Raw genomic sequence first — 22,626 nt, 5'->3', positions numbered from 1 at the left:
TCTGCCAGGCAGTGCTGACTTCTCTGCTACCCCACCTGCTATCCACCACGATTCCCCATCCCACTCTGGATTACTGCTTCCATTCAACACGATGCAGTTGTGTTCTGGCCAGTGGAGCCAGAGAAGCGTAGTCATGTGTGTGCATGACTTACTTGTGTGAATGTGTGTGCATTTTTCTTTCTAAAGGTGGCTTTGGCCAAAAACTCAATGTGTAACTGTCTGTTTTGTCTGTCTGCAACTTACAATGTCATCTTTACAGCGAGTATCAATCTATCATTTCACAGATTGTAAATATTTCACTAATAGTTCTAAACATTATCATGGAACAAGAGCTAATTTGGACTTGCATTTACCATGAAAAACAAACAAAAAACTCAAAACAGTGTTTCCTGACAGAGAATAAAATTTTATTATAAACTGACCAAGGAGATAAAAACTATTACATCTATATAAAAAGGCATCTATAAAACATTCTTCATAAGTTAAACGTATTAGACGATTAAAGATCACTTAGTGGACTCACAGCAATGGTCAGTGATGAAAGGGGATAACTATAACACACTGTCATGTTACAATACACAATCACAATTTAATGCTTTTACAAGAAAAACATGTGCCAAGATCTACAGTGCGTGTTAGCAATGTCTTATCTTCTTCTGAGCTCAACATTTCATCTATGGCTTGGGCCATAGATGCATGTTTACAGGCCTGGAGTCAATTTTCCAAACAGACTGGAGCAGTGCAGGAGATTAACCGGAAAGTGTCCTTAGTGTGTGCAGAAGTGAAGTACAAAACTATGTTTTATAAATTATCTGGAGCAAATTGTTTGTAAATCAAAGAATACGATACAACAGGACTCAGCTGAATGATGCAGTGCAGTTAAGATACTGACTTCATATTCGGGAGTTTTCTCTGTTGGACCATACCGATTTAGGTTTTCCTAAATTATTTCAGGCAAATACTGAGATAGTTTCGTCACCATAGTCATGGCTGACCACCTGTCCTATTCTTATAAAAGCATAGTTATATATTCAGTGCCCATGTATAATTTTAGCACCAAATGAGGTAGCGCAGTGGTTAGCACACTTGACTCTGAAATGGGACACCCTTTTCCAACATTACCTTTTTTTGTATAAATAGCCAATATCATTTATACTATCAACTCTTGTATAGGTTAACATTATCTCAGCTGTTTAACTAAAAGAATTTTGTGTGATTTTGTAACGGTGTATTATATTTCAGGATAAAAATGTGTAAAAAGCAACTAATTTGTTAGTACTCTGTACATACGGTTAAAATTATCTTCATCATTTATTTAGTCATCAGGAACCCACAACATTATATATCAAATCTCAGCCACAAGAATGCACACCTCGATGCAAGAACTGGAGCCAACAGCAAGAGAAAATGAAGATAAGTAAGAAGTTTTTCTTTTGTATATCTTATACCTCACAAAGCTTTCAAAACTTGTGAAGAAACAGAGAATTTTAATAGTGATGTGAGGGAGGGTAAGATTAAAACTCGCATTCGGAGGACGATGGTACGAACTCATGTCTGGCCATTCTGATTGAGGTTTTTTCCATGATTTCCCTAAATCACTTCAGAAAAATGCCAGGGTGGTTCCTTTGAAAGGGCTTGGCCAACTTCCTTCCAGATCTTCCTTTCAGACCTGAATTTTTTTCTGGAGGAACGAAAATTTTTCTTTATATTGTGAAGCTTTTAGGTGACATTTTATTAACTTTAGATTCAAGTTTTATATAAGAATATGTATTCACTTTCAGAACGTACTTTTTAACTTAGTGCCATTTTATGGAATAAAATAACTATTTAGAAAATATACAGTAAAATGATCATTCAATAATTTCTGTGCAAAAATAACAATATTCAGTTATAAAGTTATATATCAAACCAGTCACATTCGTGTATTCTGTTGGTCATAAACCGCTGTGCACTGCTACATTGACTTTTTGATATTTTCATAATGATGCCCAACAGTTGGCAGCACTTGTGCGGGATGAAAAGATTGAACATTGACAAATGTGTACCTCAGATTTCCTAGGGGAAAAACTACTTCTGTTGCAGCGTAAAATTAATGTGCACAATTATTGCCAGAGGGTCTCGAAGGGTTAAGCCGATGGGACCGAGTTAAGCCGATCGGACTGATGACCTCACTTTTTGGTCCCCTCCTCCGAATCAACCAGCTAATCAACCTATAATTTTAGATATTTATTTACATTATGGAGGGTGTTCCACATAAAATTGGTACATCTCTCATACCACTTCATCATCTCTAGTCAAATTGCTTGTGAAGTGGCAACACTGTCTCGAAAGTGGATTACACAGCATTTTATCGCAAAGTTGAGCAGAAGCTGTGTGTTCATGTGTCAGTTGTTGTGAGAAGCTCCTGTACAAGAAATGGAGGGCTGTAGGATTCATTCAGAATGTCTAGATGAATAGGTGACTGACAGTGAGTACCTCTGAAACTACGGACAGAATTTGCATGGACATTACAAGAAGTCCTCACAAGCCAGTAAGGAGTTTATCACAGCAGGTTGGTATATCTCATACATAGTGTACTAAAAGATATGAAATTGAAAGCCTCTATTGTGTGATTGAAGTGTAAGAGTTGAAATTTGAGGATCAGGAAAAAACATTTCATCAGCTAACAGTTACAAGGACCTCTTGCTTCACTTCATGCCAGATGAGATGTGGTTTCATTGTCAGGTTATGTAAACTCCCAGAATTACAGATAATGATCACAGTACAACCCACACATTCTAAATGAAGAACCTCTCCTGTCAGAGGAGATTGGTGTTTGTTGTGCATTGTCCGACATGTGTATTATTGGCCCGATATTTTTCAATTGCACCTTAAAGAGTCCCAGATATCTAGAGATCTTTGACACTTTCTATGCACAGTTATAAGAAGCAGAGAAGCTGTATACAGTATTCTGCCAAGATGGAGCAACCACTCACACATCCACCCAAAGTATGGCCCACATCACCAATGTTTTCCCTGAAGACAGATTTGTAAGGAGAGGCCTCCAACCCCCAAGGTTCCCAGACTTAATGCCATGCAATTTTTATTTATGGGGAGCACTAAAAAGCGAAGTACATGTTGACAATCCTCGCCCAATAGATGATCTCAGATGGAACATTACTGACAAATTAGCATCATCACATATGCAGAATTACAGTGTGTTGCTCACTGTTAATTTTTTATTTTATTTTATTTTATCCCCCCCCCCCCCCTGATGAACTATGGACCTTGCCATTGGTGGGGAGGCTTGCGTGCCTCAGCGATACAGATAGCCATACCGTAGGTGCAACCACAACGGAGGGGTATCTGTTGAGAGGCCAGACAAATGTGTGGTTCCTGAAGAGGGGCAGCAGCCTTTTCAGGAGTTGCAGGTTGCAGGGGCAACAGTCTGGATGATTGACTGATCTGGCCTTGTAACACTAACCAAAATGGCCTTGCTGTGCTGGTATTGCGAATGGCTGAAAGCAAGGGGAAACTACAGCCGTAATTTTTCCCGAGGGCATGCAGCTTTACTGTATGGTTAAATGATGATGGTGTCCTCTTGGGTAAAATATCCCGGAGGTAAAATAGTCCCCCATTCAGATCTCCAGGTGGGGACTACTCAACAGGATGTCATTATCAGGAGAAAGAAAACTGGCATTCTACGGGATCAGAGCACGGAATGTCAGATCCCTTAATCAGGCAGGTAGGTTAGAAAATTTAAAAAGGGAAATGGATAGGTTAAAATTAGATATAGTGGGAATTAGTGAAGTTTGGTGGCATGATGAACAAAACTTTTGGTGAGGTGAATAGAGGGTTATAAATACAAAATCAAATATGGGTAATGCATGAGTAGGTTTAATAACGAATAAAAAAATAGGAGTGCGAGTAAGATACTACAAACAGCATAGTGAATGCATTATTGTGGCCAAGATAGACACGAAGCCCATGCCTACTACAGTAGTACAAGTTAATATGCCAACTAGCTTTGCAGATGACAAATAAATTGATGAAATGTATGATGAGATAAAAGAAATTATTAAGATAGTGAAGGGAGACGAAAATTTTATAGTTATGGGTGACTGGAATTCGATAGTAGGAAAAGGGAGAGAAGGAAACGTAGTAGGTGAATATGGATTGGGGAGGGGGGGGGGGGGGGGGGGAAGAAATCAAAGAGGAAGCCACCTGCTAGAATTTTGCACAGAACATAACTTAATCATAGCTAACACTTGGTTCAAGAATCATGAAAGAAGGTTGTATACATGGAAAAAGCCTGGAGATACTAGAAGGTATCAGATAGATTATATAATTGTAAGACAGAGATTTAGGTACCAGGTTTAAATTGTAAGACATTTCCAGGGGCAGATGTGGACTCTGACCACAATCTATTGGTTATGAACTGTAGATTAAAACTGAAGAAACTGCAGAAAGGTGGAAATTTAAGGAGATGGAACCTGGATAAACTGAAAGAACCAGAGGTTTTACAGAGTTTCAGGGAGAGCATAAGGGAACAATTGGCAGGAATGGGGGAAAGAAATACAGTAGAAGAAGAATGGGTAGCTTTGAGGGATGAAGTAGTGAAGGCAGCAGAGGACCAAGTAGGTAAAAAGACGAGTGCCGGTAGAAATCCTTGGGTAACAGAAGATATATTGAATTTAATTGATGAAAGGAGAAAATATAAAAATGCAGTAAATGAAGCAGGCAGAAAGGAATACAAACATCTCAAAAATGAGATTAACAGGAAGTGCAAAATGGCTAAGCAGGGATGGCTAGAGGACAAATGTAAGGATGTAGAGGCTTATCTCACTAGTGGTAAGATAGATACTGCCTACAGGAAAATTAGAGAGACCTTTGGAGAAAAGAGAACCACTTGTATGAATATCAAGAGCTCAGATGGAAACCCAGTTCTAAGCAAAGAAGGGAAAGCAGGAAGGTGGAAGGAGTATATAGAGGGTCTATATAAGGGCGATGTAATTGAGAACAGTATTATGGAAATGGAAGAGGATGTAGATGAAGATGAAATGGGAGATACAATAGTGCGTGAAGAGTTTGACCGAGCACTGAAAGACGTGAGTTGAAACAAGGCCCCGGGAGTAGACAACATTCCATTAGATCTACTGACGGCCTTGGGAGAGCCAGTCCTGACAAAACTCTACCACCTGGTGAGCAAAATGTATGAGACAGGCGAAATACCCTCAGACTTCAAGAAGAATATAATAATTCCAATCCCAAAGAAAGCAGGCATTGACAGATGTGAAGATTACCGAACTATCAGTTTAATAAGTCACAGCTGCAAAATACTAACGCGAATTCTTTACAGATGAATGGAAAAACTGGTAGAAGTTGTCCTCGGGGAAGATCAGTTTGGATTCCGTAGAAATACTGGAACACAATACTGACATTACGACTTATCTTCGAAGAATAATTAAGGAAAGGCAAACCTACGTTTCTAGCATTTGTAGATTTAGAGAAAGCTTTTGACAATGTTGACTGGAATACTCTCTTTCAAATTCTAAAGGTGGCAGGGGTAAAATACAGGGAGCGAAAGGCTATTTACAATCTGTACAGAAATCAGATGGCAGTTATAAGAGTCGAGGGGCATGAAAGGGAAGCAGTGGTTGGGAAAGGAGTGAGACAGGGTTGTAGCCTCTCCCCGATGTTATTCAATCTGTATATTGAGCAAGCAGTAAAGGAAACAAAAGAAAAATTCGGAGTAGGTATTAAAATCCATGGAGAAGAAATAAAAACTTTGAGGTTCGCCGATGACATTGTAATTCTGTCAGAGACAGCAAAGGACTTGGAAAAGCAGTTGAACGAAATGGACAGTGTCTTGAAAGGAGGATATAAGATGAACATTAACAAAAGCAAAATGAGGATAATGGAATGTAGTCGAATTAAGTCGGGTGATGCTGAGGGAATTAGATTAGGAAATGAGACACTTAAAGTAGTAAAGGAGTTTTGCTATTTGGGGAGCAAAATAACTGATGATGGTCAAAGTAGAGAGGATATAAAATGTAGACTGGCAATGGCAAGGAAAGCGTTTCTGAAGAAGAGAAATTTGTTAACATCGAGTATAGATTTAAGTGTCAGGAAGTCATTTCTGAAAGTATTTCTATGGAGTGTAGCCATGTATGGAAGTGAAACACGGTCGATAAATAGTTTGGACAAGAAGAGAATAGAAGCTTTCAAAATGTGGTGCTACAGAAGAATACTGAAGATTAGATGGGTGGATCACATAACTAATGAGGAGGCATTGAATAGAATTGGGGAGAAGAGGAGTTTGTGGCACAACTTGACAAGAAGAAGGGACCGATTGGTAGGACATATTCTGAAGCATCAAGAAATCACCAATTTAGTACTGGAGGGCAGCGTTGAGGGTAAAAATTGTAGAGGGAGACCAAGAGATGAATACACTAAGCAGATTCAGAAGGATGTAGGTTGCAGTAGGTACTGGGAGATGAAGAAGCTTGCACAGGATAGAGTAGCATGGAGAGCTGCATCAAACCAGTGTCAGGACTGAAGACCACAGCAACTTTTTTTCATTCCAAATTATGTTTATGGAGATAACAGATTTTTTTATATCTGTACACATATTTGGTATAATGGGGTCGTGCACCTTCAACAGAAGTGCTCGTTAGAAGGGTATTGAGTTAGAGAAGTGGCAATGTCCATATAAACAAGTGTATAGTGAACCTGTTCCAGTAAAAAAGAAGAAACTAGATTAGGTAAAGAAAATTCTCCAATATGTAACAGACTTGCAGAAACTACACTCCTGGAAATGGAAAAAAGAACACCTTGACACCGGTGTGTCAGACCCACCGTACTTGCTCCGGACACTGCGAGAGGGCTGTACAAGCAATGATCACACGCACGGCACAGCGGACACACCAGGAAACGCGGTGTTGGCTGTCGAATGGCGCTAGCTGCGCAGCATTTGTGCACCGCCGCCGTCAGTGTCAGCCAGTTTGCCGTGGCATACGGAGCTCCATCGCAGTCTTTAACACTGGTAGCATGCCGCGACAGCGTGGACGTGAACCGTATGTGCAGTTGACGGACTTTGAGCGAGGGCGTATAGTGGGCATGCGGGAGGCCAGGTGGACATACCGCCGAATTGCTCAACACATGGGGCGTGAGGTCTCCACAGTACATCGATGTTGTCGCCAGTGGTCGGCGGAAGGTGCATGTGCCCGTCGACCTGGGACCGGACCGCAGCGACGCACGGATGCACGCCAAGACCGTAGGATCCTACGCAGTGCCGTAGGGGACCGCACCGCCACTTCCCAGCAAATTAGGGACACTGTTGCTCCTGGGGTATCGGCGAGGACCATTCGCAACCGTCTCCATGAAGCAGGGCTACGGTCCCGCACACCGTTAGGCCGTCTTCCGCTCACGCCCCAACATCGTGCAGCCCGCCTCCAGTGGTGTCGCGACAGGCGTGAATGGAGGGACGAATGGAGACGTGTCGTCTTCAGCGATGAGAGTCGCTTCTGCCTTGGTGCCAATGATGGTCGTATGCGTGTTTGGCGCCGTGCAGGTGAGCACTACAATGAGGACTGCATACGACCAAGGCACACAGGGCCAACACCCGGCATCATGGTGTGGGGAGCCAACGTGCTCTAGAAGGTGTAAGTCAACTACCCTGGCCAGCAAGATCTCCGGATCTGTCCCCCATTGAGCATGTTTGGGACTGGATGAAGCGTCGTCTCACGCGGTCTGCACGTCCAGCACGAACACTGGTCCAACTGAGGTGCCAGGTGGAAATGGCATGGCAAGCCGTTCCACAAGACTACATCCAGCATCTCTACGATCGTCTCCATGGGAGAATAGCAGCCTGCATTTCTGCGAAAGGTGGATATACACTGTACTAGTGTCGACATTGTGCATGCTCTGTTGCCTGTGTCTATGTGCCTGTGGTTCTGTCAGTGTGATCATGTGATGTATCTGACCCCAGGAATGTGTCAATAAAGTTTCCCCTTCCTGGGACAATGAATTCACAATGTTCTTATTTCAATTTCCAGGAGTGTATTTTATAACATTATCAGCCAGTGGCCAGCGAAGATTAGACAAGATAAATATGAAACATAGCCGCCATTGTCTGCTTTGCTGTATTATGCTTGTGGTTGTATTTTGAGTACATTATGAATAAATGTGTATGCTCATAACAAACTTTTTTATTGCTGTAATGAATATGAATAACAGAAACTTGCATGACACAATACTTCCACTACAAATCTAATCAGATTACATTAGATTTAGTTTTCATTCCATAGACCCAAAAATGAGATGATTCTCGTGTGTGTGGAACATGTCGTAAAGTATAACATAAAACATTTGAATATAAGACTCACTACCCTGATCTTTTGTCAGGAGATTGTCAAAATAGGAGAATACATTACAGTAAACTGAAACATAGTTATGCCCTTTTAATAAATTTATCATATACGAAATACCTATTCTTGACTGTTGTGACCAAGTGCTGTCAAAACTGAAATGTAACAAGCATTTTTACTTAACCTTGTCTAACAGTCTGGTTCATATATTCATCTATAGAATAGAAGGAGGTGCCTATCAAAAAGTGTTTCAAACTCCGTTTAAATGGTGCATTATCTGAAACCAAGTGTTTGATGGTTACTAGCAATTTATTGAAAACATGTGTTCCTGAATATTGGACCCATTTGTGGGCCAAGGTAAGTGATTTTTAGGTCTTTATGTAGAATGTTCTTATTCCTAGTATTGACACTATGTATTGAGCTATTGGTTGGAAAGAGAGACATATTACTTGCAACAAATTTCATTAAGGAATAAATATACTGAGAAGCACTGGTTAGAATACAAAGTTCCTTGAACAGTTTTCTACATGATGTTCTTGAATTTACTCCACAAATGATTCTTATTACACACTTTTGTACAATAAAGACTTTTGCTCAGTTTGATGAGTTACCCCAGAATATGATCCCATATGACATAATAGAGTGAAAGTAAGCAAAGTAAGCAAGCTTTTTTTATATGTATATCTTCTACATCTGACATCATTCTCACTCCAAATACAGACTTGTTTAGGTTCTTCAACAATTCTGTGGTATGCCCTTCCCAACTGAATTTATTATCGAGTAGTAATCCCAGAAATTTAACACTGTCAACCTATTTGAACTGCATGTCTTCATATGTTATACACATACTGGAAGGAAATCTCTCACAGGTTCTGAACTGCATATAGTAGATCTTTTCAAAGTTTAATGACAGTGAATTAGCTTTAGACCATTTATTAATGTCAGTAAAAATATGATTAGCAGCTATTTCTGAATCTGTACCTGACTTGCTACTTATTACAATGTTTTTATCATCTGCAAACAAAACAAATTTAACATCTGGCAATGTAACATTGACATATACATGAAAAAGCAACGGACCCAAGATGGAACCTTGAGGAACACCACAGGTAATTAATTCCCAATCAGATTAAGACTGACTGCTTACTGCACAGTTGTTTTGTAACAACAGCCTTTGTTTCCTTTTAGTTAGGTAAGACCTGAACCATTTTGCAGCACTGCTGGTGACACCATAATATTCTTATTTACTTAAGAGAAGGCTGTGATTCACACAGTCAAAAGCTTTTGGCAGTTTGTAGAAAATGCCTGTAGGCTCTAATTTGTTATGAATTAAGTACATTCTCACTGTACTTGTAAATAGCTTTCTCTATAACAGAACCCTTAAGAAAGCCAGACTGTGGCTTGGACAATATATTATTTGCAGTCAAATGCTTAAGGAGATGCTTGAACACAACCTTTTCAAATATTTTTGAAAAAGCTGGCAAAAGTGAAATTTGTTGATAGTTTGATGGTATCTATTTATCCCACTTCTTGTAAAGAGGCTTAACCTTAGCATATTTTACCCAGTCTGGAAATGTTCTGCTGATAAGAGATTGATTACACAAATAACTTAAGATAGAACTCAACTTGCATGTGCACTCTTTGATTAACTTCACTGATATGTTATCATACCCACTAGAATACATAGATTTTGTGATGGATGCTACTTCTTTGGGAGATATGAGTGTCATTTCCATTTTACTGAAGTTATTTTTAAATACTGGCCTCAGATACTCCATTGCACTGTTCACTGAACCTAATAACCCCGAGCCCTCAGGAACAGAAACAAAGTACTTGGTTAAGAAGTTTGCAACACTACACTTGTTTATTTTTAGAGCTGTGTGTTCCTCTTCCTTTTTGGCCCCACCTGTCTCTGTCTTCACTATATTCCATAAAGTTTTCATTTTGTTGCCTGATGTAATTATCTTTTTCTCTTAATAAAGGTGCTTTAGTTTCTGGATTACTCACTTTAATATTTTGCAATATTCTTTGTAATGCATTACAATGATAACATCACAGCTGTTCCTAGATAGTAGATACAGTCTCCATTTTGTCCCACATGGTATCTAAATTCCGTGTGTAATCCTTGGTTTATTTTTTGACTTCTCTTTGATTTGAGTCACCTTTGGGGAAAGCAGTTTTCAATAGTGGAAGTAACTTTATTAATGAATGCTTTGTATTTTCCATTTGACTCAGAAGTATTGTAAATGTCTGTCCAATTCACATCTTAGAGCAATCTCCCAAAATCCTCAATTTTTGGCTGATTTATTACCCTCCTGTACTCAGCCTTAATACAGTTTTTATCTTGAAAGTTTCAACATTTAACACAAGATGCTGCATTCTTGCTCAGATAGCCCATTTACTATTGGTTGTGATATCACTTTTTTTCCTAGATTTGTCTACCAAGGTATTATCAATAGCAGTCTCAGAGCATTGACATACCTTAATTGTAAAGTTAACCATAGGAATTAAACTGAATGACAGTGTCACTGATTGCAATAACTGTTCACTGACAGAGCTTTTCAATAAATCCACATTAAAATCACTGTGAGATGGAACAACTGAGCTTCCAGATTAAAATTAATGAAGAAGTTAAATTTTCCTGAAAATGCTCTGTATATATTTACTATTGTAAAGGACTTATTATGGAATACTAATTCCATTGCACAAGCTTCTAAGTGTCACTCTGAGCAAAATTTATTAATGTCAATATTATTGAAATCAAAACAGTTTCTGACAAATGTGGCATCTCCTCCTTTCTCCATATTTTCTCTATAGAGTAAGATGCTAACTTGAATCCTGTAATATTTAACATATCTATACCATGGTCATGTGACGTTCAGAGAGGCAGATTATATCAACTGGTTTGCTTACCTTTAATTCTTCAACACAAATAAGCAACTCACTAAGCTTACCCCATTGTCCTCGTATATTCCGATGCAGTAAGGATAACTGATTTTGTGTGCTGGCTGAATTACAACTGGATGAACCTAATTTTTCTGTCAGTTTTTGAATATCTCTAGATTCAATCATGAATTATGTACATTATAATTTGCTTTCTGGCTGCCTATCTCTGAAGATCTCCCCCCCGCCCCCCAAGTTATTTGCTACTAGCCCAGACAGTTTTCCCTTCCCTTTGCTGTTGAAGTGAAGGCCATGCCTAGTATAGTCCCACCTGCTGACAGAGTCAACAGGAACCACACCGATATGAGACCTCATACCTGATCCAAGCAGCCATTCCACCTCAAAATTAACTATCCTAACAGAAGAGTTTAAATGAGCCCATTTTGGTGCCTCAGAACAGATACAAGCCCAACACAGTATGTCTCGTTGCTGAATCTATCTTTACCAGATCACTCTAAATTGAATAATTGGGGTCCCTGTCCTTGCTATTCCCTGCCCCAACCACTATTAACACAGTGTCTTACCTTGAAAAGTCTTTGCAAACTGAACCTACACCTTCTGTCACCTGACCCAAACTTGCATTTGCTTTAAAAAAACTTTTTGTCCTGGTAATCTGATCATAGTTCATCCTGCAACAGTTGGCCAATACCTCTACCATGTGAGTTACCTTACAACAAAAGTTTCTTCTTCTTCACAACTTTTTTTTGACTTCTTGCTTCTCAAACATGTTTTGAAAGTTTATTGTGTCCTGTCTACTCCTACATGTACTTGTGGCTCATCAGGTTCCAGCTGTGACAATAGATCAAACCTGTTTTCAACAATGCGAACAACACTGTCTGAGAAAGTCCTATTCCTATTTCTTCTGTTACTTATAGTCACTTCCCACCTTTCTTTTCCCTTCTCCCCCCCTTAATCTTTCCAGATCTTGTTTTGCCTTATCTAGTTCCATGTGGGAGGGGAGGGGGGGGGGGGCAGTGATCTTCTCCTCCTGTTCCAGTGTCTTCCTACTTCTACAGCAAATCCTACACAACCAACGAGCCTTGTTTATTTCACCAGTTCCCATGCCGCTACAGTCACCCACATGAAAGAAACTGCAACAGCCCTTGCACCACAACCTAGAACTAACAGTCCTATGGCAAGTCATACACTTCTCATTCATGGCAAACAAATTTTAGCTTTAGGTAAGTTAAACAAGAGTAACTGCCTAGACTACTCCATTAATATATTAAACTTATTAGAAAGTTTAGGCCTAAAATTCAGATACTAATTCAAAACTTCTGGAGAAATACAAACAATTAAACATGTATTATTTATGTGACAAAACAAAAGTAAAAAAAGAACTGAGCCTACACTATATGAGCTTTTCACTTATTTCTGAACTTTTCCCTTTGGCTACTTACTAGAGAATGAAATGGATAGCATGTAAGAATATGCTATCAACACATACTGTGCATTATTGAAATGATCACATGACCTACAGTGTATGATAATGTAAACAAAACCCCTAGTCCGAAATTCGCGCCTATGAAATGTTTTCTTTTTCCAAAAAGTACACAAAAAGATATGAAACCTTCAATTGATAGCTTACAATAGGTATTAATTTACTTATTTACAATGTAATATTGCCCAACCCTTATCCTTGTGAGAGTTCTGAGTGTACACTTCTCGTCAACCAAAGATGCGCACACACAGGAATGTTAGTTGCCGTGTCGGCATCATCATGTTTGAAAAAGGGTTATCTCCAGTACCAGCTAATTGGATTACTGACCACATTCTCTCACTGAAGTATGTTGTAATGGTGTGCATTATTTCATTCTGGGGCCAAATGCTACACGGCAACTCCATAGCAATGCTTAAAACTGTTGTGTAATAAAACCACTTTTTGTATCTCCTAAAAAATTTAGTGTCTGGGACGTGACCACTTTTCCAACTCACCAATTCAATTCTGCTTACTATTCCATCATTGAAACACACAACACAATCCAGAACATTAAATCTCAAGATACTTATTCTAAAAAGTACATTTTTGGTATCTTTCTCCAGATTGTTGTTGTTGTTGTGGTCTTCAGTCCTGAGACTGGTTTGATGCAGCTCTCCATGCTACTCTATCCTGTGCAAGCTTCTTCATCTCCCAGTACCTACTGCAACCTACATCCTTCTGAATCTGCTTAGTGTATTCATCTCTTGGTCTCCCCCTACGATTTTTACCCTCCACGCTGCCCTCCAATACTAAATTGGTGATCCCTTGATGCCTCAGAACATGTCCTACCAACCGATCCCTTCTTCTGGTCAAGTTGTGCCACAAACTCCTCTTCTCCCCAATCCTATTCAGTACCTCCTCATTAGTTATGTGATCTACCCATCTAATCTTGAGCATTCTTCTGTAGCACCACATTTCGAAAGCTTCTATTCTCTTCTTGTCCAAACTATTTACCGTCCATGTTTCACTTCCATACATGGCTACACTCCATACAAATACTTTCAGAGATGACTTCCTGACACTTAAATCTATACTCGATGTTAACAAATTTCTCTTCTTCAGAAACGCTTTCCTTGCCATTGCCAGTCTACATTTTATATCCTCTCTACTTCGACCATCATCAGTTATTTTGCTCCCCAAATAGCAAAACTCCTTTACTACTTTAAGTGTCTCATTTCCTAATCTAATACCCTCAACATCACCCGACTTAATTCGACTACATTCCATTATCCTCGTTTTGCTTTTGTTGATGTTCATCTTATATCCTCTCTTCAAGACACCATCCATTCCGTTCAACTGCTCTTCCAAGTCCTTTGCTGTCTCTGACAGAATTACAATGTCATCGGCGAACCTCAAAGTTTTTATTTCTTCTCCATGGATTTTAATACCTACTCCAAATTTTTCTTTTGTTTCCTTTACTGCTTGCTCAATATACAGATTGAATAACATCGGGGAGAGGCTACAACCCTGTCTTACTCCCTTCCCAACCGCTGCTTCCCTTTCATGTCCCTCAACTCTTATAACTGCCATCTGGTTTCTGTACAAATTGTAAATAGCGTTTCGCTCCCTGTATTTTACCCCTGCCACCTTTAGAATTTGAAAGAGAGTATTCCAGTCAACATTGTCAAAAGCTTTCTCTAAGTCTACAAATGCTAGAAACGTAGGTTTGCCTTTCCTTAATCTTTCTTCTAAGATAAGTCGTAAGGTCAGTATTGCCTCACGTGTTCCAGTATTTCTACGGAATCCAAACTGATCTTCCCCGAGGCCGGCTTCTACTAGTTTTTCCATTCGTCTGTAAAGAATTCGTGTTAGTATTTTGCAGCTGTGGCTTATTAAACTGATTGTCCGGTAATTTTCACATCTGTCAACACCTGCTTTCTTTGGGATTGGAATTATTATATTCTTCTTGAAGTCTGAGGGTATTTCACCTGTTTCATACATCTTGCTCACCAGATGGTAGAGTTTTGTCAGGACTGGCTCTCCCAAGGCCGTCAGTAGTTCCAATGGAATGTTGTCTACTCCGGGGGCCTTGTTTCGACTCAGGTCTTTCAGTGCTCTGTCGAACTCTTCACGCAGTATCGTATCTCCCATTTCATCTTCATCTACATCCTCTTCCATTTCCATAATATTGTCCTCAAGTACATCGCCCTTGTATAGACCCTTTATATACTCCTTCCACCTTTCTGCCTTCCCTTCTTTGCTTAGAACTGGGTTTCCATCTGAGCTCTTGATATTCATACAAGTGGTTCTCTTCTCTCCAAAGGTCTCTTTAATTTTCCTGTAGGCAGTATCTATCTTACCCCTAGCGAGACAAGCCTCTACATCCTTACATTTGTCCTCTAGCCATCCCTGCTTAGCGATTTTGCACTTCCTGTCGATCTCATTTTTGAGACGTTTGTATTCCTTTTTGCCTGCTTCATTTACTGCATTTTTATATTTTCTCCTTTCATCAATTAAATTCAATATTTCTTCTGTTACCCAAGGATTTCTACTAGCCCTCGTCTTTTTACCTATTTGATCCTCTGCTGCTTTCACTACTTCATCCCTCAAAGCTACCCATTCCTCTTCTACTGTATTTCTTTCCCCCATTCCTGTCAATTGTTCCCTTATGCTCTCCCTGAAACTCTCTACAACCTCTGGTTCTTTCAGTTTATCCAGGTCCCATCTCCTTAAATTCCCACCTTTTTGCAGTTTCTTCAGTTTTAATCTACAGGTCATAACCAATAGATTGTGGTCAGAGTCCACATCTGCCCCTGGAAATGTCTTACAATTTAAAACCTGGTTCCTAAATCTCTGTCTTACCATTATATAATCTATCTGATACCTTTTAGTATCTCCAGGGTTCTTCCATGTATACAACCTTCTATCATGATTCTTAAACCAAGTGTTAGCTATGATTAAGTTGTGCTCTGCGCAAAATTCTACCAGGCGGCTTCCTCTTTCATTTCTTAGCCCCAATCCATATTCACCTACTACGTTTCCTTCTCTCCCTTTTCCTACACTCGAATTCCAGTCACCCATGACTATTAAATTTTCGTCTCCCTTCACTATCTGAATAATTTCTTTTATTTCATCGTACATTTCTTCAATTTCTTCCTCATCTGCAGAGCTAGTTGGCATATAAACTTGTACTACTGTAGTAGGTGTGGGCTTCGTATCTATCTTGGCCACAATAATGCGTTCACTATGCTGTTTGTAGTAGCTTACCCGCATTCCTATTTTCCTATTCATTATTAAACCTACTCCTGCATTACCCCTATTTGATTTTGTATTTATAACCCTCTATTCACCTCACCAAAAGTCTTGTTCCTCCTGCCACCGAACTTCACTAATTCCCACTATATCTAACTTTAACCTATCCATTTCCCTTTTTAAATTTTCTAACCTACCTGCCCAATTAAGGGATCTGACATTCCACGCTCCGATCCGTAGAGCGCCAGTTTTCTTTCTCCTGATAACGACGTCCTCTTGAGTAGTCCCCGCCCGGAGATCCGAATGGGGGACTATTTTACCTCCGGAATATTTTACCCAAGAGGACGCCATCATCATTTAATCATACAGTAAAGCTGCATGCCCTCGGGAAAAATTACGGCCGTAGTTTCCCCTTGCTTTCAGCCGTTCGCAGTACCAGCACAGCAAGGCCGTTTTGGTTATTGTTACAAGGCCAGATCAGTCAATCATCCAGACTGTTGCCCTTGCAACTACTGAAAAGGCTGCTGCCCCTCTTCAGGAACCACACGTTTGTCTGGCCTCTCAACAGATACCCCTCCGTTGTGGTTGTACCTACGGTACGGCTATCTGTATCGCTGAGGCTCGCAAGCCTCCCCACCAACGGCAAGGTCCATGGTTCATAGGGGGAGGTTCTCCAGATTATATGATCGAAACTTTCATTAGGAATTTGTGCGCGGCCATGGAGGCATTTTGCTAAAAGGCTGTTATCCATCACGCCTTGAGGGAGGGGGGGGGGGGTACATTTTTTACTGTTTTCATTGCATATCGCTACTCTACTTCAGGAAATGAATGGTTGTATATGTACGTTTCCCTCTAATGGTTTCCTTTTGAATCCCACCACCACAAAGCCTTTTGAACAAATAGCATATTGTGCAGTGTTGCCTATAGAATTCACTTCCCACACTGCTCTTCTCATTTTCTGTACTGGATGCAGCATTTCTCTTAACTGCAAAACCACAGTAACATTGCAGTATAGTTATCTCACTATCTGAAGGAGGTCCACAACTTGTGACTGGTTACCATCAGACAATTTCTTTCTTTTCAGGTTCTTCAGTTTTCATAGCATTGCACCCATCCTTTCAATTTTCAAATTCCTGTATCTCCTTACACTTTAGATTCTTTTACTTTCATGAATCTTTTTGAATTTCCATCCCCAAGATAACTGATGTATCTAATATTTAATAATGTCTGATACTTCTGGAAAAATTGTAAGCACACCTGCCCCTTCCATTCCACCACTTTAACTCTTGCAATTCTTAGGGTGGTGAGCACCAACCAGGAGCAAGTGAAACTAAAGTAGTAAGTTACTAAGAGAGAAGGAAATCGGCGACTTCCAGTCGATAGTACTGAACTAAAGGAGTAAATTACTCCAGGAGAAAATTTTTCATTTACTTACAGGGTAAATTTATTTACTCCATTACTGGTGCAGAGCAAAAGTCACTGTATGTGTCCATGCCACAGAGCCAAGAAAATATACCAAAGAACAAAAGGGAATTGTATGAAACTGGTGGACTCCAAAATGTCATAGGAGCCATAGGTTGTGTACACATACCCATACTTTGTCCTTCAGGAGCCCAAGAAGAACTATACAGAAATCTCAAGAATTTCTTTTCTGTCAATACATAAATCATCTGTGATACCAGTATGAACATTTTGAACGTGATAAGTCATTGGCTGGGTTCGACACATGATGCACGCATTTGGGATAATAGTAGAGTTGCTGCAGAATTTGAAAATGGACAATATGATGGGTTGCTTGTTGGATATAATGGATATGCTCTCTCCAAACATCTTATGACACCTGTGTTCCGAGCCCACACAGGAGCCGGTGCTGCAATAGAACCCATATTGCTACCAGATGTGTAATAGAGTGAGCATTCGGTGTTTGGAAGAAAAGTTTCCAAATTCTCACTAAAACATTGCGATTTAAACCAAACAAGTGTGGGAATGTTGTTGTGGCTGCTACAGTTCTACACAACTTTGGACTAGAAGTTAGACATGTGTTTCACCATGACACTGTGGAGTGAATGACAGCAAATAACATGCATTTTAGCCAGATGCAGATGCTGCAGGCCAAGTTGTCAGAAGGTCTGTTATACTTAATTATTTTAATTAAAATTGTACCTAGTTTGCTAGTAAAATTAGAAGTTCGTGTAAAGACTTTCCCTTCTTAAATGAATAAATAAACCTCCAGAGTGTCACTACTGCAATGAAAGTGACTCATTTTATTTATGTGTAATTTTATAGTTATGTTCTTTTTCTTTCTTTCTTATTTTGTTTGCTTGGGGATTAAGATTCTCTTTTTATTTCTTAATTGAGCACTGAGAGTCATACAATGTTTTGATTATTTCTAAAAAAAAATAATTTTATAAAATTGCAAATTCAGATAAATATTAGAATGTGGTGTTAACAAAAATTAGTACCGATGCTGAAATGATAAATACAAATACTGCGCCACACAAGAAACAGGAGCATATTAACCATTTGAAAAAATATCAAGGAAATAAAAGATGTTTTATACATATGGATATTTTCTTATTCATTCACAAAAACCCAAATTTCACACGCACATTGGCTGAAGAACTGGAACCTGAAGTTTGCTCCATTACGTTCTTGAACTGATTCATAATTTCCATTTTACAGTTTTCGCTTCATCCATGATTTCTCTTTGTCTTTCTATTAATAACATTTTTGCATTGTATTCCTCTTGTGTTATGGAACGAAGCTCATCTGCTTTTTTCAGCAATTCTCTGTTCTTCACTACAACCGCATGTTCTCTCCCTCTTTGGATAGGTGCACCTTCTGATAAGCTCCCACTAGAGAATGCAGGCCGAGGTTCATGGCTATGAGATAAAGTTCCACCTTCAGCAGTTTCATTGTTACCTTCAGAGCAGTTATCATCATCAAAGTTACTTGAAGGTATCACACTATCTTCAGATGTGTCATTGCTGTTAACTCCAGCTATCTCTTTGAAAACTTGTGGAATCATATAACAACCATTTGCCTTATATTGTTGATCTTTGTCTCACCTACTCCACTGACAGTTTGAAATTGTTCTTGATTAAATTTAGCTTTCATTTTCTTTGTTTTCACTTTCATGTCCTTCCAAATTACTTTAAGCTGCTCTTGGGATCTTTGTGTAAGAGCTTCTGCATTGTATTCAACATGTATTTTTTCCCAAACATCCTTTTTCCTTTTTAGCATGTTGACATCATGCTTTTTAGATTCAATGGTAGTTATGTACTTTTTCATTATTTCAGCAAATCACACTTTTTTTCATTTTCTGGTATGGTTTTTGAACATTTCTTGGCTACCTCCATGTTGCTGCTAGCTCGTATCTCAAACTGGCGCTTAAATTAATATGTGTTACCAAAAAACAATGGACGATGGTAGCTGCAGATGGCGGGGTTAACAGCAGATTCATCCATTATTAGAATGTTTCTTTTTCATAATACACAGATCTTATCATTAATTAGTGCAATAGCATTTAGATTTTACAATTGTAATAATTCAATTTAATAATCCTTTCTAGCTTCTAAACTTAAAGCAATGAACATAAATTATTCAAAGGTGAAATAATGTCTTCTGACAATCAATATTTTCCGAGAGGGGATGTAATACATGTTATAGCAGTGTGCAGAAATGGCTTGCTTCTTTAGTAAAAAGGCATTACTACTTTAGTTACAACTAAAGAAGTAAACAGAAATTGAGCTCTCGAACAGTTACTAAAAGAGTATATTACTACAGAAGTAATTTACTAAAGTAGTACTGACTAAAGAAGTAAGAGTTACTACAAGAGTAATTTATACTAGTTTGGTGCTCACCACCCTTAGAGAAAATTATGAATACAACACCTATCATGACACCTACAACTGTAGCAGTGCTTTATGAGGCATTCAAAGTCAACCGCCTTTTCATTATCTAGAGAATTACTTGTAACAGTGCCATTTGGAGAAGAATGTCCTTGTAGTTCCACAGGTAAACAAACCAGAGATATAAACTGAAGGCAGTTACAGACAAAAATTACATGTAGACAGTAGTGCTAACGCATGACTAAAACTGTGCTGAATAATTGTATCTTTGAAAGTAAAAGATGTGTGTGTCAAACAACATACTCAAGAGGGAATGTGACTGATGGGCCATGTGCCACCAGGTTTAACAGGTCAAAGGCATCTAAATGCTCAAATTATGATGCACAATTGACTGGAACATCTGATAGGATAAAAATTAAAAATTCAATTTTTTTCTTCAGTTTTCACTAGCCAGTGTTTTTAAGCTTTCCCAATGTTTGAAAATCTCAAGGGTATACAGATGAGTAGAATCATCAAAGATGACCAATATTTTGATGTCCCCCTTCCTCTTTATCCTGCATGTTGTTATGAGAGTTCATTGTTCCTTTATATTGATGTCAGTGTGAAATGTAAGCTTACTAGGAAATGTTGTTGGTGTGCTGTAGTTGCATAGGCATGCTGTCTTACCTATCAACAGGTTTACATATACTGGTGTGATCTAGAGGAGCACCATACAGTTCACCAATCCCAGCATCTGAAAAACACAAAGTAAAACTCAGTCATTGTTTTCACCAAAAAGTCTATTTTTTGTCACCTCTTACAAATAACTTACCGGCTGATTCAACTGATACAATCTGTAAGTAAACAAGCTTCATAAATGTCTGAACTGTTTCTGTGAAACTGCAGACTTCAGCTTGTAACAGATTTCTATTTACAAGGGAAAGAAATTTTTCATGGAGCTCCAAGACATTATGACAATCTGTGAAAAAAGTACATGTGGTAAGCAAATTTTATTCCCACACTGTATTACATTATATTGTAAGGAATGAAGCAAGTATAATGATAATGAATAGTTTTGTGAATATAAATTGTCTTTCAATGAAGCACAAACTCGTTTCTTTAAAAAAAAAAAAATCAGTGTTTTTCATGCATCTACATATTCTCAGAATTATTTTCAGTATTGTGCATTTCTTGAAATTTTGGTAATATCCGTCATGAGAGTAAGTCATGTTATACTCCTGAAACAATGCAATTCTCCATACTGTTACTTTCCTCTTGGTGTGCTAGATTGGCACTTACAATGAGTATGGTAATGGTACTTTCATACGATGACGATGGTTTCATATGCTAGCTTAACCTGCGGTTACAAAAACTTATCACTGCAGCAAAATGAGAGTTGAAGGGAAGTGAGTGTCAGAGGAAGCAGACATGACTTTACTGAAGAAAACATGCAGAAACTTCTAAAACAAGAACTACATAATATAGAAAATCAAGAAGACGGGCAACTTTTGGTAAACAGTAGAATTGCAATAAATGTTTGGCTATTATTTGGCTTTCAGCCACTTTTATGCTATTTGGCCAAATACTTTAGTAAGATGTTTTGTTGTAGTCAAATAATTGGTAAAATGAAACTATTGATTTATTTTATAATAATGACAACAATGTACTTTTCTTGTAATTGTTAAAGCAGTCATAAGTACATAATTATTTCAGTAATATAAAAATTAACAAAAAACTAGGTATCAAATAAAATAAATGTATGTATTTTCTTTGGGCTCATTTTTTAAAATAATGAATGTCTATGCACTTGAAATCTTGTAATTTTAATTTAGAAGTGGAAAACATTCCTTTTAAAGCATGGGCATAAAGCAGTAGCCAGTAAATAATTTTCACTTGTTGTGACATCTTCAAATCATTCTTGCAACCTTTGTGATACGACAGCCTCATCTGGCTTAATTTAGGTGTTAACTTTTATCAGTATCACAGTACTGTAACAACAAATGGAATAACTTCACAAAAGTAAGCATATCTGAAACTTGTCATTTTTGTTATTTCGTCAAAGGGCTGCAATAATTTCAGAAGTTGCTCTAGAAGCTGTGTAGCAGTCAGATTGGCAATATCACAGTCTGCAAGATAAAGTGAAATGGCCTGTTTTTGTTCCATTAGTGTTCCAAGCATATAATAGGTGGAAGTCCACCATGTATTGACATCTTGCACCGATTCAAGTTGAGGGAAATCCAAATCTGTTTGGATGTCATTGTTCTGGTTATCAGTCAGAAGTCTGGTTTGATGCAGCTCACCATGTTACTTTGTTCTGTGCAAGCCTCTTCATTTCCAGGTCTACTGCAACTACGTCCTTCTGAATCTGCTCCTATATTCATCTCTTGATCTCTCTCTATGATTTTTACCCCTGCACTTCCCTCCAGTACTAAACTGGCGATCCCTTGATGTTACAGAATGTGTCCTACCAACTGATCCCTTCTTGTAGTCAGGTTTTGCCAAAAATTTCTTCTCTCCCCAATTCTATTAAGTACTTCCTCATTATTTACGTTATCTACCCCTATAATCTTCAGCATTCTTCTGTAGCACCACATCTCAAAAGCTTCTAGTCTCTTCTTGTCTAAAGTGTTTATCGTCCATGTTTCAACTGCATACATGGCTACATCCCTACAAATACTTTCAGAAAAGACTTCCTTACACTTAAATCTATACTCGATGTTAACAAATTTCTCTTCTTCAGAAATTCTTTTCTTGCCATTGCCAGTCTGCATTTTATATCCTCTCTACTTCGACCATTAGTTATTTTACTGCCCAAATAGCAGAACTCTACTAC

General features: G+C 38.6%; 1 protein-coding gene across 4 annotated transcripts in view; it reads right to left on the bottom strand.

The window, feature by feature from the left end:
* The window catches only part of LOC126259512 (protein SERAC1), a 151,979-nt gene that overhangs the window by 7,764 nt on the left and 121,589 nt on the right, over positions 1–22,626 (bottom strand). For all 4 annotated transcript variants that reach the window (XM_049956368.1, XM_049956377.1, XR_007546527.1 and 1 more), the window contains exons 8-9: positions 20,626–20,772; positions 20,481–20,547 (exon numbers count right to left, since the gene is read on the bottom strand). In XM_049956368.1, the coding sequence (XP_049812325.1) occupies positions 20,481–20,547; positions 20,626–20,772 (214 nt within the window). Of the gene's footprint in view, positions 1–20,480; positions 20,548–20,625; positions 20,773–22,626 lie in introns of those variants that run through there.

The sequence above is a fragment of the Schistocerca nitens genome, chromosome 1 (genome assembly GCF_023898315.1).
Source record: "Schistocerca nitens isolate TAMUIC-IGC-003100 chromosome 1, iqSchNite1.1, whole genome shotgun sequence".
Taxonomy (NCBI): domain Eukaryota; kingdom Metazoa; phylum Arthropoda; class Insecta; order Orthoptera; family Acrididae; genus Schistocerca; species Schistocerca nitens.
Note: the sequence above shows the minus strand (reverse complement) of the source record. Positions and strands in the feature narration are given on the sequence as shown.